Source organism: Medicago truncatula, chromosome 7 (genome assembly GCF_003473485.1).
Source record: "Medicago truncatula cultivar Jemalong A17 chromosome 7, MtrunA17r5.0-ANR, whole genome shotgun sequence".
NCBI classification, from domain to species: domain Eukaryota; kingdom Viridiplantae; phylum Streptophyta; class Magnoliopsida; order Fabales; family Fabaceae; genus Medicago; species Medicago truncatula.
Genome location: NC_053048.1, coordinates 35168525 through 35183218, shown reverse-complemented (window position 1 = coordinate 35183218; position 14694 = coordinate 35168525). Strand labels below are relative to the sequence as shown.

The window sequence follows — 14694 nt, the reverse complement described above, 5'->3', positions numbered from 1 at the left end:
AGCATCATATATATAGGGCATGCCTATAAATGCATCATATTTGTTCTATCACAATTATGGGAAGAAAAAGAAAAAGCTATTATATATTTAAAAATAGGGCATGCCTCAAAATTTCACTAATTTAATCAGTGTTCAAACGGACACCTTTTAGCTTATCAAATTATCTACCATATGGATGTTGAACTCTTCTATGTATTCAATAAGTGAGCATAACTCTAAGAACCGAACTCTTTGTGGGAAGTGAAGGTATGGCCCCTCTCCCTGTCACGGTGGCTGCACCACAAGCATTTGCAAAATCAAGGGCCTCCCTTAATATTTTCTCATCCTGAAAATCACATAGGAGAGAATACATTAAAGTCATCAAAGTTCTAATTTCTCTATGTGTCGCTGGACACTCTTTAGATCAATTAAACTGGTTTAAAAAGTGATTGAACCATTTTAAAAAGTGTCCAACGACAATTAACTACCGCTGAAAAGTCGAACGACGGTTAACTGCCGCCGTGGTATGTTTTTGAGCAATTTCAAAAGAGAGAAAAGTAATTTTCATAAATTTGCTGTCATGACTTGGGCCTTGGCAACATATAAGGTGATTGCTCTATAGGCCCTCAGATTGCTAAGTTTTGAAATAAGTTGATCGGGAGTTATGCTCTATTATGATCCTAAAAACAAACAATCGAATCGTAACTCAATAGATTTTATGCGATCGGAAGTTACAATCTCATAAATTCGGTGAGCTTTTGAGCAATGCGGGGGCCAGTAAAGCAATCATTAACATCTAAAGATGGACCACAACTACCCTAAACAAAAACAATATAAAATAGGAATAATGTCACCTACCTTATAAATGTGTTTATGTGCAGACAATATGCTCAAAAACCCACCAACAAAAGAATCACCAGCTCCTGTTGTGTCAATTGCTTCCACCTCAAAACCATAAACCCAACCTTTAAAGTCCTGTGCAACAATAAAAACCTGTTTAGGATTAACCATGACCAATTTACAAGCTTCCAAAAAAAGCATTTAAAGTTCTGTTGCATGTTTTTTACACATTCAGATTTTAAAGTTCAGAAAAATAAAGGGCGCGCGAGAACTGTGGGGGAAAAATTCACGAAAGTTTTTGTTTATGGATCAAACCTTGGTGTAGTATCTACAGCCCTTTATTCCTTCCGTGACCAACAAAAGTTTGAGATTATGGTGGAACAACTTCTTCATGATCATTTTGTCATCATAAGGATCATTACCTTCAGTCAAAATTCGAATTTCTTCCACACTTACCTGCAGTTTGGAGTATATATGCATAGATAGAGTTAATACCTATTTTCATCCATAAAAATATATAAGTGTAATTAGTTTTTTCCTTTAATTTTTGACACCAAATTTATCCTTCAATTTCATTTTTTTGGCATCAATGGTCCTTTTAGGAAGGCAATTTGAAATGTTTATGATATTGTACTTGTATATTTAGAGGGTCTAATTTACGGTCCCACTCAACTCAGTTGATAAGGACAATGCATAATATATACAAGATCTGGGTTCGAAGCCCGGACACAAAAAAAAAAAAAAAAAAAAAAAAAAGGTCTAATTTACACTTTGATTGACTATGTATTTCAACACACATATGACAAAAATATTCAAAACATTTACCTTAATAACGTCTGCATAGTTCCAAATACTCATGATGCCTTCCCTAGCAGCCTCTGTTGATGGCCATAGTGGCACTGTCAAATTTGGGGCATAAGACAGTATACTACCACACATTTTGGCATAATTTATTGCTTCAATGTGAGTTGACCTAGAAGGCTCCTTAATTAAGCTAACTGAACCATAATGAAATATTGTGGCCTGCATGACATTAGATACTTTATGGAAAAAAAAATTAAAATATTGAGCTTATAGTCAATTTAAGCTACAATTGAAATGCAAAAACATTATCTAATTAATACATGAACTACATGAAAGATGGAACTTACAATATACATAAATAATAGTATTATTTTAGTCACGTGAACTTAACTCAATTGACAGGGATATTGCATATTATATGAAAGAGCCGGAGTTTGAACCCCAGACACCCCACTTACACTACTTAAACACATAAGGTAGAGAGAAAAATTAAATAATATGTATTTTTAAACTAAGAGTTTAATTCATATACCCCGTCAATGTACTGAAAGTTTGATGTTGTCGCATTAATTAACGAGGTATGACAAGTCATGTGGTAATACATCATTAGATGCATGTGTAAAACTTTTTTACACCGACGGTGAATATCAATTAAACTCTTTAAACTAATTAAATGATATGTATTTTTATGCAAGTGTGTCAAGATGGTGTGTATAAATTGTTGTGACCGTATTTTTCATATACTTTTAATACAAGAAATAACTATTACCTTTTTTATGAGACTCTTGTCAATTTCTTCTGAACGGAAAAGTATGTCAGCACTAGGATTTCGATAAAACATGAATTCAGGTTTCCCATCATCACTATTCTTAAGTGAATGAAATGCCAATGCTGTCCTTGCATGTTCATCAAACAGCAAGCCAGAATTGTCAACACCATTTTGTTTTAGAATATCAGATAACATATGGCCAAATTCATCATTTCCAACCTTTCATTCAAACGTTACAAACATTGTAGTCAGGCAAAAGGACTAAGGTAGATTAGAAGTACAATAAGGAATAGTATGTTTCACATGCACGTAGGTGTTCAAACGTTACAACTTACAAACATTGTTGTCAGGCAAAAGTACTAAGGTAGATTAGAAGTACAAAATGAATTCATGTAGATGTAGACAGCATTTTTGAGCTTATGACATATAATAAAATCTAAAGGATTATCCTTTTCGGCCCAACCTACAGGCCGTCCAAGTTAGGGTTTTAAGCCTCAAAATTTTCGACTAAAAAATTGTATCAACAAATTAAATTTAGTTGTAAATATATAATATGATATGAAAATTGTAGATGTTTCCTCAACTCAATTAGTTAAGATGAAGGCTTCATATTCTCTCTGAACCATAGAACATTGTTAGACATTAAATATGAATACATATCTCAGCCAAATTCAAATCTTAAATAAAAATATATTTTATATGGACTAAAATAATGTATTTATAACTATGGCCAAATGTACAGATTGATCCAAGCATTTGCCACAAAGTTTTTGCAGAATGATTTATTGTTTAGTAGAGTAATATATATTCATAAAAATTTCACCTTGCCAATAAAAGCTGAAGAGCCTCCAAGTCTAGATATTGCAACAGAAACAATGGCAGTAGCTCCAGCAGGAGATTTCTTATAAGCCTCTGCATCTGAAAGGGACACTCCATCTATTGTGGGGACTAAATTGATCATCATCTCTCCAAAGCAAACAACTAGTGGTCCTTTACAAATCTTTCTCCCATGTTTTGATGAACCTATAAATAAATTACAATTATTATTCATTACTAGTTTATAGAAAAACACAAAATTACAAATCATGGAAAATATTTACAATTCTTTCTCTTGAGAAGTAAAATTTATTAAAGAAACCATAATGGGTACTAAAAAAAAACATTTTGGCATAGAAAACATTTTGTAAAACATAAAAAACATGGGCATGAATGAAATCAAAGAAAAAATTAGGCAAAAACATTACCTAATGATGATGAACTTGTTAGACGCCTTAAGCTGCCCCTATGTAACCTATCAAAGGTCACGTGGAAGCAGCATCCTGTCATGTTGTTGGGCATGATGCAACCCTATCACAAAATTCACCATGGACATGGAGGTTTAAACAAAAGTTGAAGAAAAAGAAAAAACATGTGTTGTTGTTACTATTTTTTAACATTCCTCCGATATAGTTGGAACTCTCAAATTCTTTTATCTTAAAACTTGATTATATTCTCCTATTTATACAATTGATTGATTTCATTTGCTAATTTTGGCCTCATAATTTCCAATTACATTCGTTTAAGGGTGCATTGGTTATGTTGCATATGGAAATTGGTATGTTGACAATGTGAACTTTTTAAATAGTAAGGAAAATCTCCATGTGTGTTATCATAACCTTTTTATAAGTATTCAAATAAACCAAGCTGGTTTAAAAATAATTAAAAGAATTAGTAAAATGTGCAAGATTGATTCGGGAGCTTAACATGAACATTGCATTAAGATGTAAATTTTTAGTCAGAGAACTACTTGACAAAAAAAAAAAGTGCAAAATTACATGATCGTGATAAAAAAAAATGTGAAATAAATGAAATAGGATTCCCTACATTCAATTTCCGTGTGGTTCCTACATTTGCATTATCCTTTAGGGTGTTTTAGTCTTTCCCTCACCTAACATATCTCTATCTATTTTTTCTTCAAATAGATAATTTAAACCATTGAAGGTCAAAAAAATTGAATAACTTGGCTAGGAGAACAAAAGGAAATTGACAAACAATGTTGATTTTTCTTTTGCTCTGTAATTTTTATTTACATTCATTTTGAGGTCCCGTTAATTAATGATAGTATTATATTAACAAAGCATCCAAATCAACAATGGTTCATTCACACAATAGTCTATTACTTCAAAGAGTAAAATCAAGGTCTATATCAGTATCCCATTACACATATAATTAAGATATATTTTGTCAACAACTTGAGAAATGAAAAAGTCCATTCTAAAAAGTCTATAGACAATAAGGTAATAAACATATATGTACTCTAATAAGTTAATCATAGCATCCATCCTTGGATAAAGCTAGTCTCACCAACCATGTTCTTTGGAGCACTGGATGCTTCAGCTTGAACATAGTTTTGGTACCTGCACAAAATAAGCAACTACATTAGTGTTTCTGACCATATAAATTGATTTATTGTTTTTTTTTTTTTTTGACAAAAACAAAGGATATTCATTCATTCATTCATATTGATAGAATACATCAGAGATAATAACATGATCAATATTGCTAAAAACGTAAATGGTGAATCTGCAAACAAACTCACAGCACTCAAGTTAATAACATTGCACGGCAAAATGCCTACAAATAATATGATAAAATCTAAATCACCGAATACCCATACTTCTGGATCTGCAACGTTGACGCCCAAATCATTGAATGAATTTGTGATTGTCTGAAGCTGATCTTTCAATACGAACCAAACGAACACCGCACAACAAAAGATGCGAAATCAAACAACGCCGCACAAGACGACGAACAACACAACGTCGCACTAAGACGACGAAATCACGAAAAAACACAAAAGAAAAACTTGATGTATGTGAAAATCACTTATTTAGATTGAAAGAAAGGAGAAAAAAATATGCGGGGTGATTCTAGGTCAAAAATTGACCTAAAATCACCCCTCCTCGATATGTGAAAGAGGAAGAAAACTTAGAGAGAATAAAGAGTTTCTCTCACTAAAAAATAGTTCAACTTAAAAATATTTATTGTTACATGTTTAAAGACGATATAATTATGTGATTAAAATTTTGTGATATATATAGTAAGTAACATATGAAAGAAGAAAATTGGAATACCCTATTTGCAAGAAAGGTTCAGTTTGGCAGTCCATGGGATTGGTTTCAGAAGGCTGAAAAGGAAAGTTGCCTCCTCCAGCAACAGCAGTAGCAGAATGAGTAGAACTCCACAAGCTTTCAATAGCTTTAAGATTAAATCCATCTGATTCAAGCTGAAAATGAAGTTTCATTAAACCATCAAATTAATAAATAGAAAATTTGGTATTATTGAAAAAAAAAATTATAAACAAATGCAAGCTGTTTTAGACTTGTTGGTTGTATGGTTCAATACCTTGAACCTAAGTTGCTTATTTATGTCTCCAAGATGGCGTTCCTGCAACATTAAAGAGACACCACTAACATATAGTACACCTAAGCAGTGTTATTTCAACATCACAAAACCGACACCGTATCTGGACACCATATAAACATACATTCAATACAATTATCTAGATGAGAGAAAAAAAATTGTATCATTATACTGTGTCGGATAATATTTGTGTTGTTGTCAAAATATCATTACGCAATACAACCTAAGGGCATAACATAAGTAAAGATTACAAACAGAAATTTATATGGAAAAATATGAGTTAGCATTTCTTACCTTTCTCTTAAGCTCTTCCATTTGTTCAACCATAATCTGTGTCTGCAAGCAAATAAAACAAAATTTCATTTATATTTGTTTCTTAGATCTTGTACACATGTAGAGACAAAAGCAAATTAAAGCATCACATGATATCATTGGTAAAAAAGTACAGATGAGTTATAATCATATGAAGGTACCTTTCTCTGCCTAGCTTGTGCTAAAGCTCCTTCAAGTTGCTTCTCAAGATTTTGTAGCTCTTTCATGTTCAATGGTCCAAGATCTTCCCCTAGCAATTGTCTGTAATAAACATCACAATATTAATGCAAAGAAATTGTTATATTAATCTCCATTAGTTATTGACCATATTATACTATGATTTAAATGGACTCCACTTGTGTGTCGTTAAGGAGGAAATGTCACTAACATTACTCAATCCAATTGTAATACATAAACCAATTCAACTATTTTCTCTCTCTTTTACATACTTTTTTATGTTTAAAAAAATTGTCATATGTCGGACTTGAATTGATCAATATCATGCAACATTATGTCACACAAGCGCAATCCAATTTAAATGGATACCAACGTGCGTGAGAAATTGTTAAATATTAGAATAGTTATATTGAAGGAGCACAATTAATAACCTTTGTGACTTTTGAAGTGACTCATACTTTGCCTTTAGCTTTGACATCTCCTGGTACCAGTTCTAATATACAAAATAGAAATTCATGAAAATAATTTCATAACAATATCAAATTACAATTGATAATTACTTTATATATATATATATATATATATATATATATATATATATATATATATATATATAATACACTTGCATGTGTATAATTTCAAATACATTCACATTATAGAGAGGCTCAATTAATTTAAGTAGTATCTCATGAACAATGTCAAAATACCACAATTAGCACTTGAAGGTACCATTAATTACAAGGTGTGTAATTTAATTTAGAAAATGTACACACATACCTGAGTTTCATGTTCATTAACATTATCATTTTGAGAAGTGAAAGAGCATCTCTGATATCGTTCCAGGGTTTTGCCAATGCTGCAAATTAAAACAAACTCAGTTTTATTTTTTGTCATGTATATAATAGATATAACAAAAACAATTAGTTGAAAAAATATATAAAGCCAAATAATTCTCCAAATTCTTTTATTAAGATAAACAATTATCATGAAGAAAAAAAAAATAACAATCACCTCAAATTAATTTAGCACGTATACTACATTTTGGATTTTTTTTTTTTTCTTCATCTCTATACATATGCTCTCTCACCCTCAAAAGAAAATCTTTATACATATGCTCTCTCTATTTCCTAATAGCATTTTCTATTTATTTATGTTTCTTTGAATTCTAATGTTTTTTATGTAGTGTATATGAAGGAAAATAATATGCATCTATTGTTTTCTGAGTTTCTTTTTATTATGTGCTAGCATTTGGTCTCCACTAAAAGTAGACTAACAATGATACAAAAATAAAAATATAAATTATTTTCCCTCATATACACTAGGAAAAAAAATTAGCGATCAATGAAACAAAAATAGTTAGAAAAGTGATATTAGAGAAATAGAGATAGCATATGTGTCATATAGAAATTATGCTAGGAGTGATTGTTTTATTACACAAAGTGTGGTTATATTTTTAAAGGACAAAGGGTGATTTATAGTAGTAATATACCCCTTTTTATTATTTTATGATGATTGTAATTACTTTTTCCCTCTCATGTTTTAGATGTATATCTTATGATTTTAATATTTTTTAAAAGATCTTATGGTTTATATTTATTGTTGAGAGAGTTGTCAGCGAACCCCTATAAATGCTAATCGTGATAATGTAAATTTTGCATACTCAACTGTTGTTCAAATTACATTTTAAAATCAAGTAAACGTTTGATGTCAAATATGTATGTAACATATATCTCTTAAAATTATATTATCAAACGACTCTAATTAAAAAAAATAAAAATTTTGTTTTGTTACAAAGATAATTAACAAACAGGAAAAGAAAAGAAAAAGAAAACGAGTCAACACTAGCAAACCTTCTTCTTCTCTTTGTTTTTCTTTATTAAAAACAATAAATAGAAAAAGAGGAAGAAAAGGTAATAACACAATAAGATTATGAGAGAAAATAGTTCAAAAGTTATTTAAAAATAGTCTTAACAAATATTATTTCTCATTTTTTAACACCAAATTAAGTGTGTAGAAGAAAGTTTTTTTCCCGTAAAAAGAAAAAGTTTAGGTGAGAATTGAGGATAAAAAGGAGAATAGCAGTTTACCTGGATGAGCTGTCCTTTGAAAAAATATTGACCGAAGATCATTACAAAATGGAAAACGACTAACACATCCAAAATAGGATATGAGAGGCATATACCATATACTTTTTATTATATATATATATATATATATATATATATATATATATATATATATATATATATATGATTCTTTTACAAAAATTATATGATATTAATTGTATTTAGTAAGTATTCATCATGTGTCAAAATTTTAAACGACTTATATTTGATGGTAAGATAGAAAGAAGCTGAAGAAGAAAGAAAGTAAAGGATATGATGGTAAATTAAAAAGAGATAAGAAAAGTGACAAGAAGTGTAAAAAGAGAGTTTGATGTTTTTTTTAGGCTTAATAGCAGTTTTCGCCCCTAAGAAAAAAAAACTACAAAACCGCCCCTAAGTTTTGCAACTGTAGCAGTTTTGGCCCCCCAAGGCAAAAAAAAAAAAAACATGTGGCACCTCATTCAGGGTGTCACGTCAACGTAGACCGAATCAAAATTGGTCTTGGGGGCGAAAACTGCCACATAAGCAAAACTTATAGGGCGATTTTGTAGTTTTTTCTTAGGGGGTCAAAATCGCAACTTTGGAAAAGTTAGGGGCTAAAACTGCTATTAAGCTTTTTTTTTTAAGAGTAAGGAGTTTAATGATTATATCATATACTCCCTCCGTCCTAAATTGTATGTCACTTGAGGAAAAAAAATTGTCCCAAATTGTATGTCGCTTTACAATACAATGAAACATTAATGTTACTTTTCCTATTACATCCTTAACTATTTATTACTCTTTCTTCTTTTAATTCTTTCATTTATATTTCCCATGACATTTATTAAGGACAATTTTGTAAAACAACTCATAAAATCTATTTTCCACACAATATTAATTACATTTCTTAATATATGTGAAATGTTCAAAACGTCATATAATTTAGGACGGAGGAAGTAATAAGTACACTTAATCATATTCCTTCATAAAAAAGTGCATAATCATATATATTACTTTTTCATATACATAATTTTTTTCCATATACATAAGTCCTTGATAATTAAAAATAAATAAATTATTGAACCTAAAATACATTTGGAACGTTTGAAACATGTGTTCACATGTAAATTAATAAACACATGCTAAATCACAACATGGATATCATTAATTAGACAAGGAAAGTGTGGGAGAGATGATTGAGAAGGGTATAATGTGGCAAAATTAGCTTATCCAATTTATGTATGTTACAGGGACCTGGTTTATTATTATTTTTAGCCTATAAACAAAGAGTCAAATATCATTTGAAACTCACATAACATAGTTTAGTAGCTACTTTTTTAAGTTATAAAAAAATAATCTAAAACAAATAAATATAATAAGGGAAATGGCTAAGAAAATGAAAACACTCCTAATTTTAAAGATTTCTTGCACAAATATTAACACTTCAACTGCTTGTCATTCCAACTTTTTAAAGAATAATTAGCAAAGAGAGTGAAAAAAAAATCATTTTATTTTTAACCAATTTTTTTTTTTTGCTACAACCCTACCAATTTTTCAGCATGAAGCTGGAAATGTGAAGAGAGAGAGAGAGAGAGAGAGGAGTGTAAAGATGAAAACCCCTTAGATCTAATCAACAAATGAGTATAGTGCTTCATGCTTTATACATAAACCATTGCTCCTTCAGAATAAAAAGTACACAAACTACAGTTGTACTATAAAACGTGTTATTCTTTTGAGATTGGAAAAGGGAACAACATTTAACTTTGACATTATTATTATTATGTTTAAACATTCAACTTTTTTATTGTTCCACCTTCCCTTAGATGGAGATGCCAAATATTTTTATGACACAGAAAACCCTTATGAAGAATATATGAGAAGAAACCAATGTTTAAAAATTAATTAACTAATTTTCATTCTCCATTTAGGGATAAAAAAAATGTTAAAAGAAACCCTAGATCTTGCACAATATGGTACAAGAGGGTGAACATCCTAGGACTTTACCTTACCATGTCCATTTAATTATCATATGATTGGTTTCTTCTTAATTTCTTACCTTTTTTTCTTGTGAGAACTAAAACAAAATAGATTGTACTGTTTCATCAGTAAGGGAACAAAGCTGAAAATATTTATCTGAGAATATACATAGAAACTATGTGGGGTAATATATATGATTTGATTTGATATCATGTTTCTCTTCTCTGATCTCTGAATTCTGATGAAAGCTTCTTTCATAACAGTGTGGAACCCCCCAAAATACAGGAAAATCATAGAAGACATACAAATATACAGATAAAGGAGCAAGTATGAGAGAAATATGAAAGTGTCAGATTTAAAGAAACCATGAATAGTTATATGAAAAGCAAAGAAGTTAAAAATGAGTTAAAAGGGGTGTGTGAAAAGTAAAATCTTAAATAGTTCAAATGCAGAAACCAGTGACCATTTTGGTGAAAGAAACTGATGCAATGAAGAAAGTGAAGTGCAGAGAGAAAAAAGAAGAAGTTAAAAGTATCAGAAATTGAAAAGATCTAAAGCTAAGAGAGGTTTATATTGGGATTTGAACCAACAAAATATGCACATAAAAAATATATTAAAAAATTGTAAAGAAACTTTCACAAAGCAAATTAATGGTGAGATTTTTTAATATTAGATGAATGAAAAAGAGAGAGAAGGGTACCCTGAAGTTGAACTTGCAAATTCAGAAAGCTTTCCACGACTTGAGAAAATGATAAGAGCAATCTCAGCATCACATAGAACTGAGAGTTCATAGGCTTTTTTCAGCAAACCATTTCTTCTTTTTGAGAAAGTAACTTGCCGGTTGATTTTGTTTTCTATCCTCTTCAGTTCAACCCTCCCTCTACCCATTTTTTCTTATCACTCTCTCTTCTGCTATGAGTCTAGAAAAAAAAACAGTAACTGATCAGAAAGTTTGTATTTATATTCGAAATTGTGTGTGTGTGATATTGTTTAAGTAGTTACTCTTTAGTCTCTACCCCCCCTATATTAGATAGTGTGGTTTTAAATTGCGGTCTACAACTCTAATTGCGACAAACTTCAAAGGAATTTGTCGTCCCCGTACCTGTTTTGTTACCACAATTTCAATCGCAATGGTCACATTTCTCGGCATTTTGTTGAAATATAGCGTAAGTTCAGCCGTAATTTAAAACCATCCTTGATAGTAAAATATATTTTAGAAACGTCAATGGTCGCAATCTAGCTCGTGACATCGATGTTAGTTTATTTTATATCTTTGCAACGGCAATTAAGACTAAATCAATCGTATTATGTCTCTAGTTGTGTGGTGATTTTCGTTGGACATCGAATCAGTTATAAGTGGGATATCCAGGTTCAATTTTTGCGACTAACATGTCTTCCTCCTTTAACAAATTAACTAATAATATTAGTCATAAAATACTCCCTCTGGTCATATTTATAAGAATCATTTAGGTCAATAAAATGTGATGTATCTGATTAATAATTTGGACCTGATACATTAACTTTTGTTGACCTAAATGTCTTTTATAAATAAGATCGAAGGGAGTATAAAGATCGTATCGACTACATTAGACCATAATCTTTTACAAATAGGCTTAAATATGTATTTCATCCTTGCAATTAGGGGTCGTTTAAAAATTGGTCCCTGTAATCGTTAATCCTGGCAATTTACCCTTGCATTGTTTAATCATTTAAAATTTCGTCCCTCTCCCCACTTAATCACTACCACGTCACTAATTTGATGACGTGGCAATCACTGTCACACATGAAATTCCAATTTTACCCCTGGGTTCCAATTCTTTCTTCAATATTTTGTCCTCTTCTTAAGGGCAAAATTGAAATTTCACGTGTGGCAGTGATTGCCACGTCATCAAATTAGTGACGGGCAATGATTAAGTTGGTCAAAGGACGAAATTTTAAATGATTAATGATTGCAAGGCTAGTTTGCAAAGATTAGCGAATATAAGGACCAATTTTTAAACGACCCCTAATTGCAAGGATGAAATACATATTTAAGCCTTACAAATATAAATATTTGCAATGTGAGTGTGCTACCATTATGGTAACCACAATTTAAAACCTTGAATAAGACTAACATCAAGTTTTAAGGGGTCAAGTTTTGCACCTACTATAAAGAAGTAACAAAAATTTGTAAAAATAAGTAAACAAAATTATTTTAAGATGACTCATGTGAAAGCATTTAAATATTTATGAATGTGTACAAGCAAATTCATATAAATATATATATACTGATGGAAATTAGTGACTAATGTTTAAGGGTTATGTCTATTTCATAAAGCATCTCTATCATATAGTCATTGGGAATAGGTGTGAGAAAAAACGAACACAAAAGAGATAAATTGCCATTTGAAGGATTGTTTCACAGAAAACAATTGTGAAAACTATAACTTACAAAAGTAGCTGAGGAGAGAGAGAGAGAGAGAGAGAGTTCAATGCAATATACAAAGAAAGTGTGACTGATATAAATGGCTTGTTTCACAGAAGTAGAAGTAAGAGTTTAATTTTATAGAAATAGACAATGCAACACATAGAAAGAGGTATATTTGATCTTCCTTAACAAAAAAATGGAAACCCAATTATTCTTAAATTAATTTCATTCTCTTTTCCAATTGAATTTTGGTAGGTATCATTGGCCCCTACCATGTCTCATTTTTTTTTCCTTCTCACAATTATTACTACATGTTTTGAATAAATTGAATTGCTTTGAGTTGAGAGGGTGAGGAAAGAGAAGTTTCACTTTCCATGTGGAAGGGGTCTACACTCTATACCATAGAATAGAGCAATATTTTTGGAAATTCACACACCACTTGCTGCTGAAACGGTTTAGCCAAAAATTGATTAGAACAGACTAGTGATAGCTTTGCAGGCTGACTATGAAATTGGAGAGAAAATCACTGAGATTTTATAATCATTGTATTCAGAGCCATAACGTCAAGTTTGTTGAAATCATGGTTAGTATCTTTTTCTTTTGAGGTTAGAATTATGGGAATTTGTTGTAGTGTGGTAAAGTGTGTCATGTGATCTATGGTGGACTAATGGTTGAAAATCGGTTAAAACATTAATAACTAATGTTATTGTCACTTGCCAACTTTAAGTGCAAGTTTCATCAAGTGTATAGTGACTTGATCGGTGTTAATTTAACAAAAATTACAGAACAGTGGTGGATCTTATCCAAAATATTGGGGAGAGCGACAAATATTAACTAAAATATTATAATTGAAATTCATAAAAGTTATACATAATTTCATTCAAAAAATATCACCGCAACAACTTCAACACAAAATTAAATCTTGAAATATACTATACTTAGAGAATCAAAACTAACTTTACTTAACTGCTTGCATGTGTAAATGGAGTGGGTATCAAAGAGACTGCGTGTAAAATAAAATTATATCAAGAGTATTTTAGTAATTTTCTATATAAAAAAATTGAAAAATTGGGAGGTGTCATAGCACCTATGGATCTCTTCAGAGATTCGTCCCTATATATATACTAATAATCATTTTCTTTTTCTTTATCCTACATGTAGAGCCAACATCGATTAGGTCACCGTTTTAATTATGATGAATAATAATGCAATAAACCTTTATCCTCACAAAAGAAAAAGTTTCAAGTAATCGTGTTAACGTAGACCATATAAGACACTACCTCACCTTAAAAGCCACTAAGAAGTATTGATTAATTAGAAACACAAAATTAGCTTTGTGTGCCCTTGTGAATAGAAAAAACAGAAAGAAAACGAGGATAATGTTTTTCCCTTTATCAGGAAAAGCACATGATCTGTTTTGAGTAATTTTCTTTTTGGTTCGAGGGACCAACCACACAAGCTAAAGTCTAATATTATATAACCATACACATAACAACAAGTCTTTAATTTCAGCAACAAAATGGTGCAAGTAAAACCCCCCTGGCTTCAGCATTTTTTCTATTTGGCTTTCATGTGCACCACTCTTACCTTCTATTTTTATTCAAGCTCCAATTGATTTATACTTTTGTTATATGTATTTCTTGAGAGAAATATAAATACCATAACATAAATAAAAGTACCACTTATCTTTTTCTATAATATGACGATTTATGGGTCAAAGTAATAGAGTGTGTGTCCTTGTCTCTTGATTTACGAAGATTCACCTTTTTGAGTTAGTCATTGTAATTTGTAACATGCAACTTTTTCTTTGAATAGTGCTGTTTGCTAGCTCATTATGTGGTGGGAATAGATTTTCCTTTGTTATAATTTGTAACATGCAACTTTGTTCAATATATCATTTTTACACTACACAAAATCAAACTCAAGACCAAATAAAGAGGCAA

At 30.6% G+C, this 14694-nt stretch overlaps 2 protein-coding genes across 2 annotated transcripts; both read right to left on the bottom strand.

Annotated features, from left to right (window-relative positions):
* Positions 1-77: 77 nt before the first annotated feature.
* On the bottom strand, positions 78-3718 carry LOC11432101 (probable fructokinase-7). Its single transcript, XM_003623758.3, has 7 exons — positions 3637-3718; positions 3216-3415; positions 2393-2611; positions 1645-1842; positions 1135-1275; positions 838-954; positions 78-325 (listed from the first exon to the last, which is right to left on the bottom strand). The coding sequence occupies exons 1-7, from the start codon at positions 3716-3718 to the stop codon at positions 197-199; spliced, it is 1086 nt and encodes a 361-aa protein (XP_003623806.1). The 3' UTR covers positions 78-196.
* Positions 3719-4551: 833 nt separating this feature from the next.
* LOC11423484 (agamous-like MADS-box protein MADS3) lies at positions 4552-11270 on the bottom strand. Its single transcript, XM_003623757.4, has 8 exons — positions 11045-11270; positions 7061-7139; positions 6715-6776; positions 6268-6367; positions 6089-6130; positions 5777-5818; positions 5506-5657; positions 4552-4788 (listed from the first exon to the last, which is right to left on the bottom strand). Exons 1-8 carry the CDS (start codon positions 11230-11232, stop codon positions 4701-4703), a joined length of 753 nt encoding a protein of 250 aa, XP_003623805.2. The 5' UTR covers positions 11233-11270; the 3' UTR covers positions 4552-4700.
* Between the last annotated feature and the right edge of the window lie 3424 nt (positions 11271-14694).

Bases quoted from the DNA above. Each gene is read 5' to 3' on its own strand.
- LOC11423484 (XM_003623757.4), bottom strand. From the start codon at position 11,232: ATGGGTAGAGGGAGGGTTGAACTGAAGAGGATAGAAAACAAAATCAAC. The intron at 7,140-11,044 runs GTACCCTTCTCT...TTTAATTTGCAG, and splicing joins TTTGCAAGTTCAACTTCAGG to CATTGGCAAAACCCTGGAAC. The intron at 4,789-5,505 runs GTATTCCAATTT...TATTTTGTGCAG, and splicing joins GAACCTTTCTTGCAAATAGG to GTACCAAAACTATGTTCAAG.
- LOC11432101 (XM_003623758.3), bottom strand. From the start codon at position 3,718: ATGACAGGATGCTGCTTCCACGTGACCTTTGATAGGTTACATAGGGGC. The intron at 955-1,134 runs GTTTGATCCATA...ATTGTTGCACAG, and splicing joins GCTGTAGATACTACACCAAG to GACTTTAAAGGTTGGGTTTA. The intron at 326-837 runs GTAGGTGACATT...TGTGATTTTCAG, and splicing joins CACATAAACACATTTATAAG to GATGAGAAAATATTAAGGGA.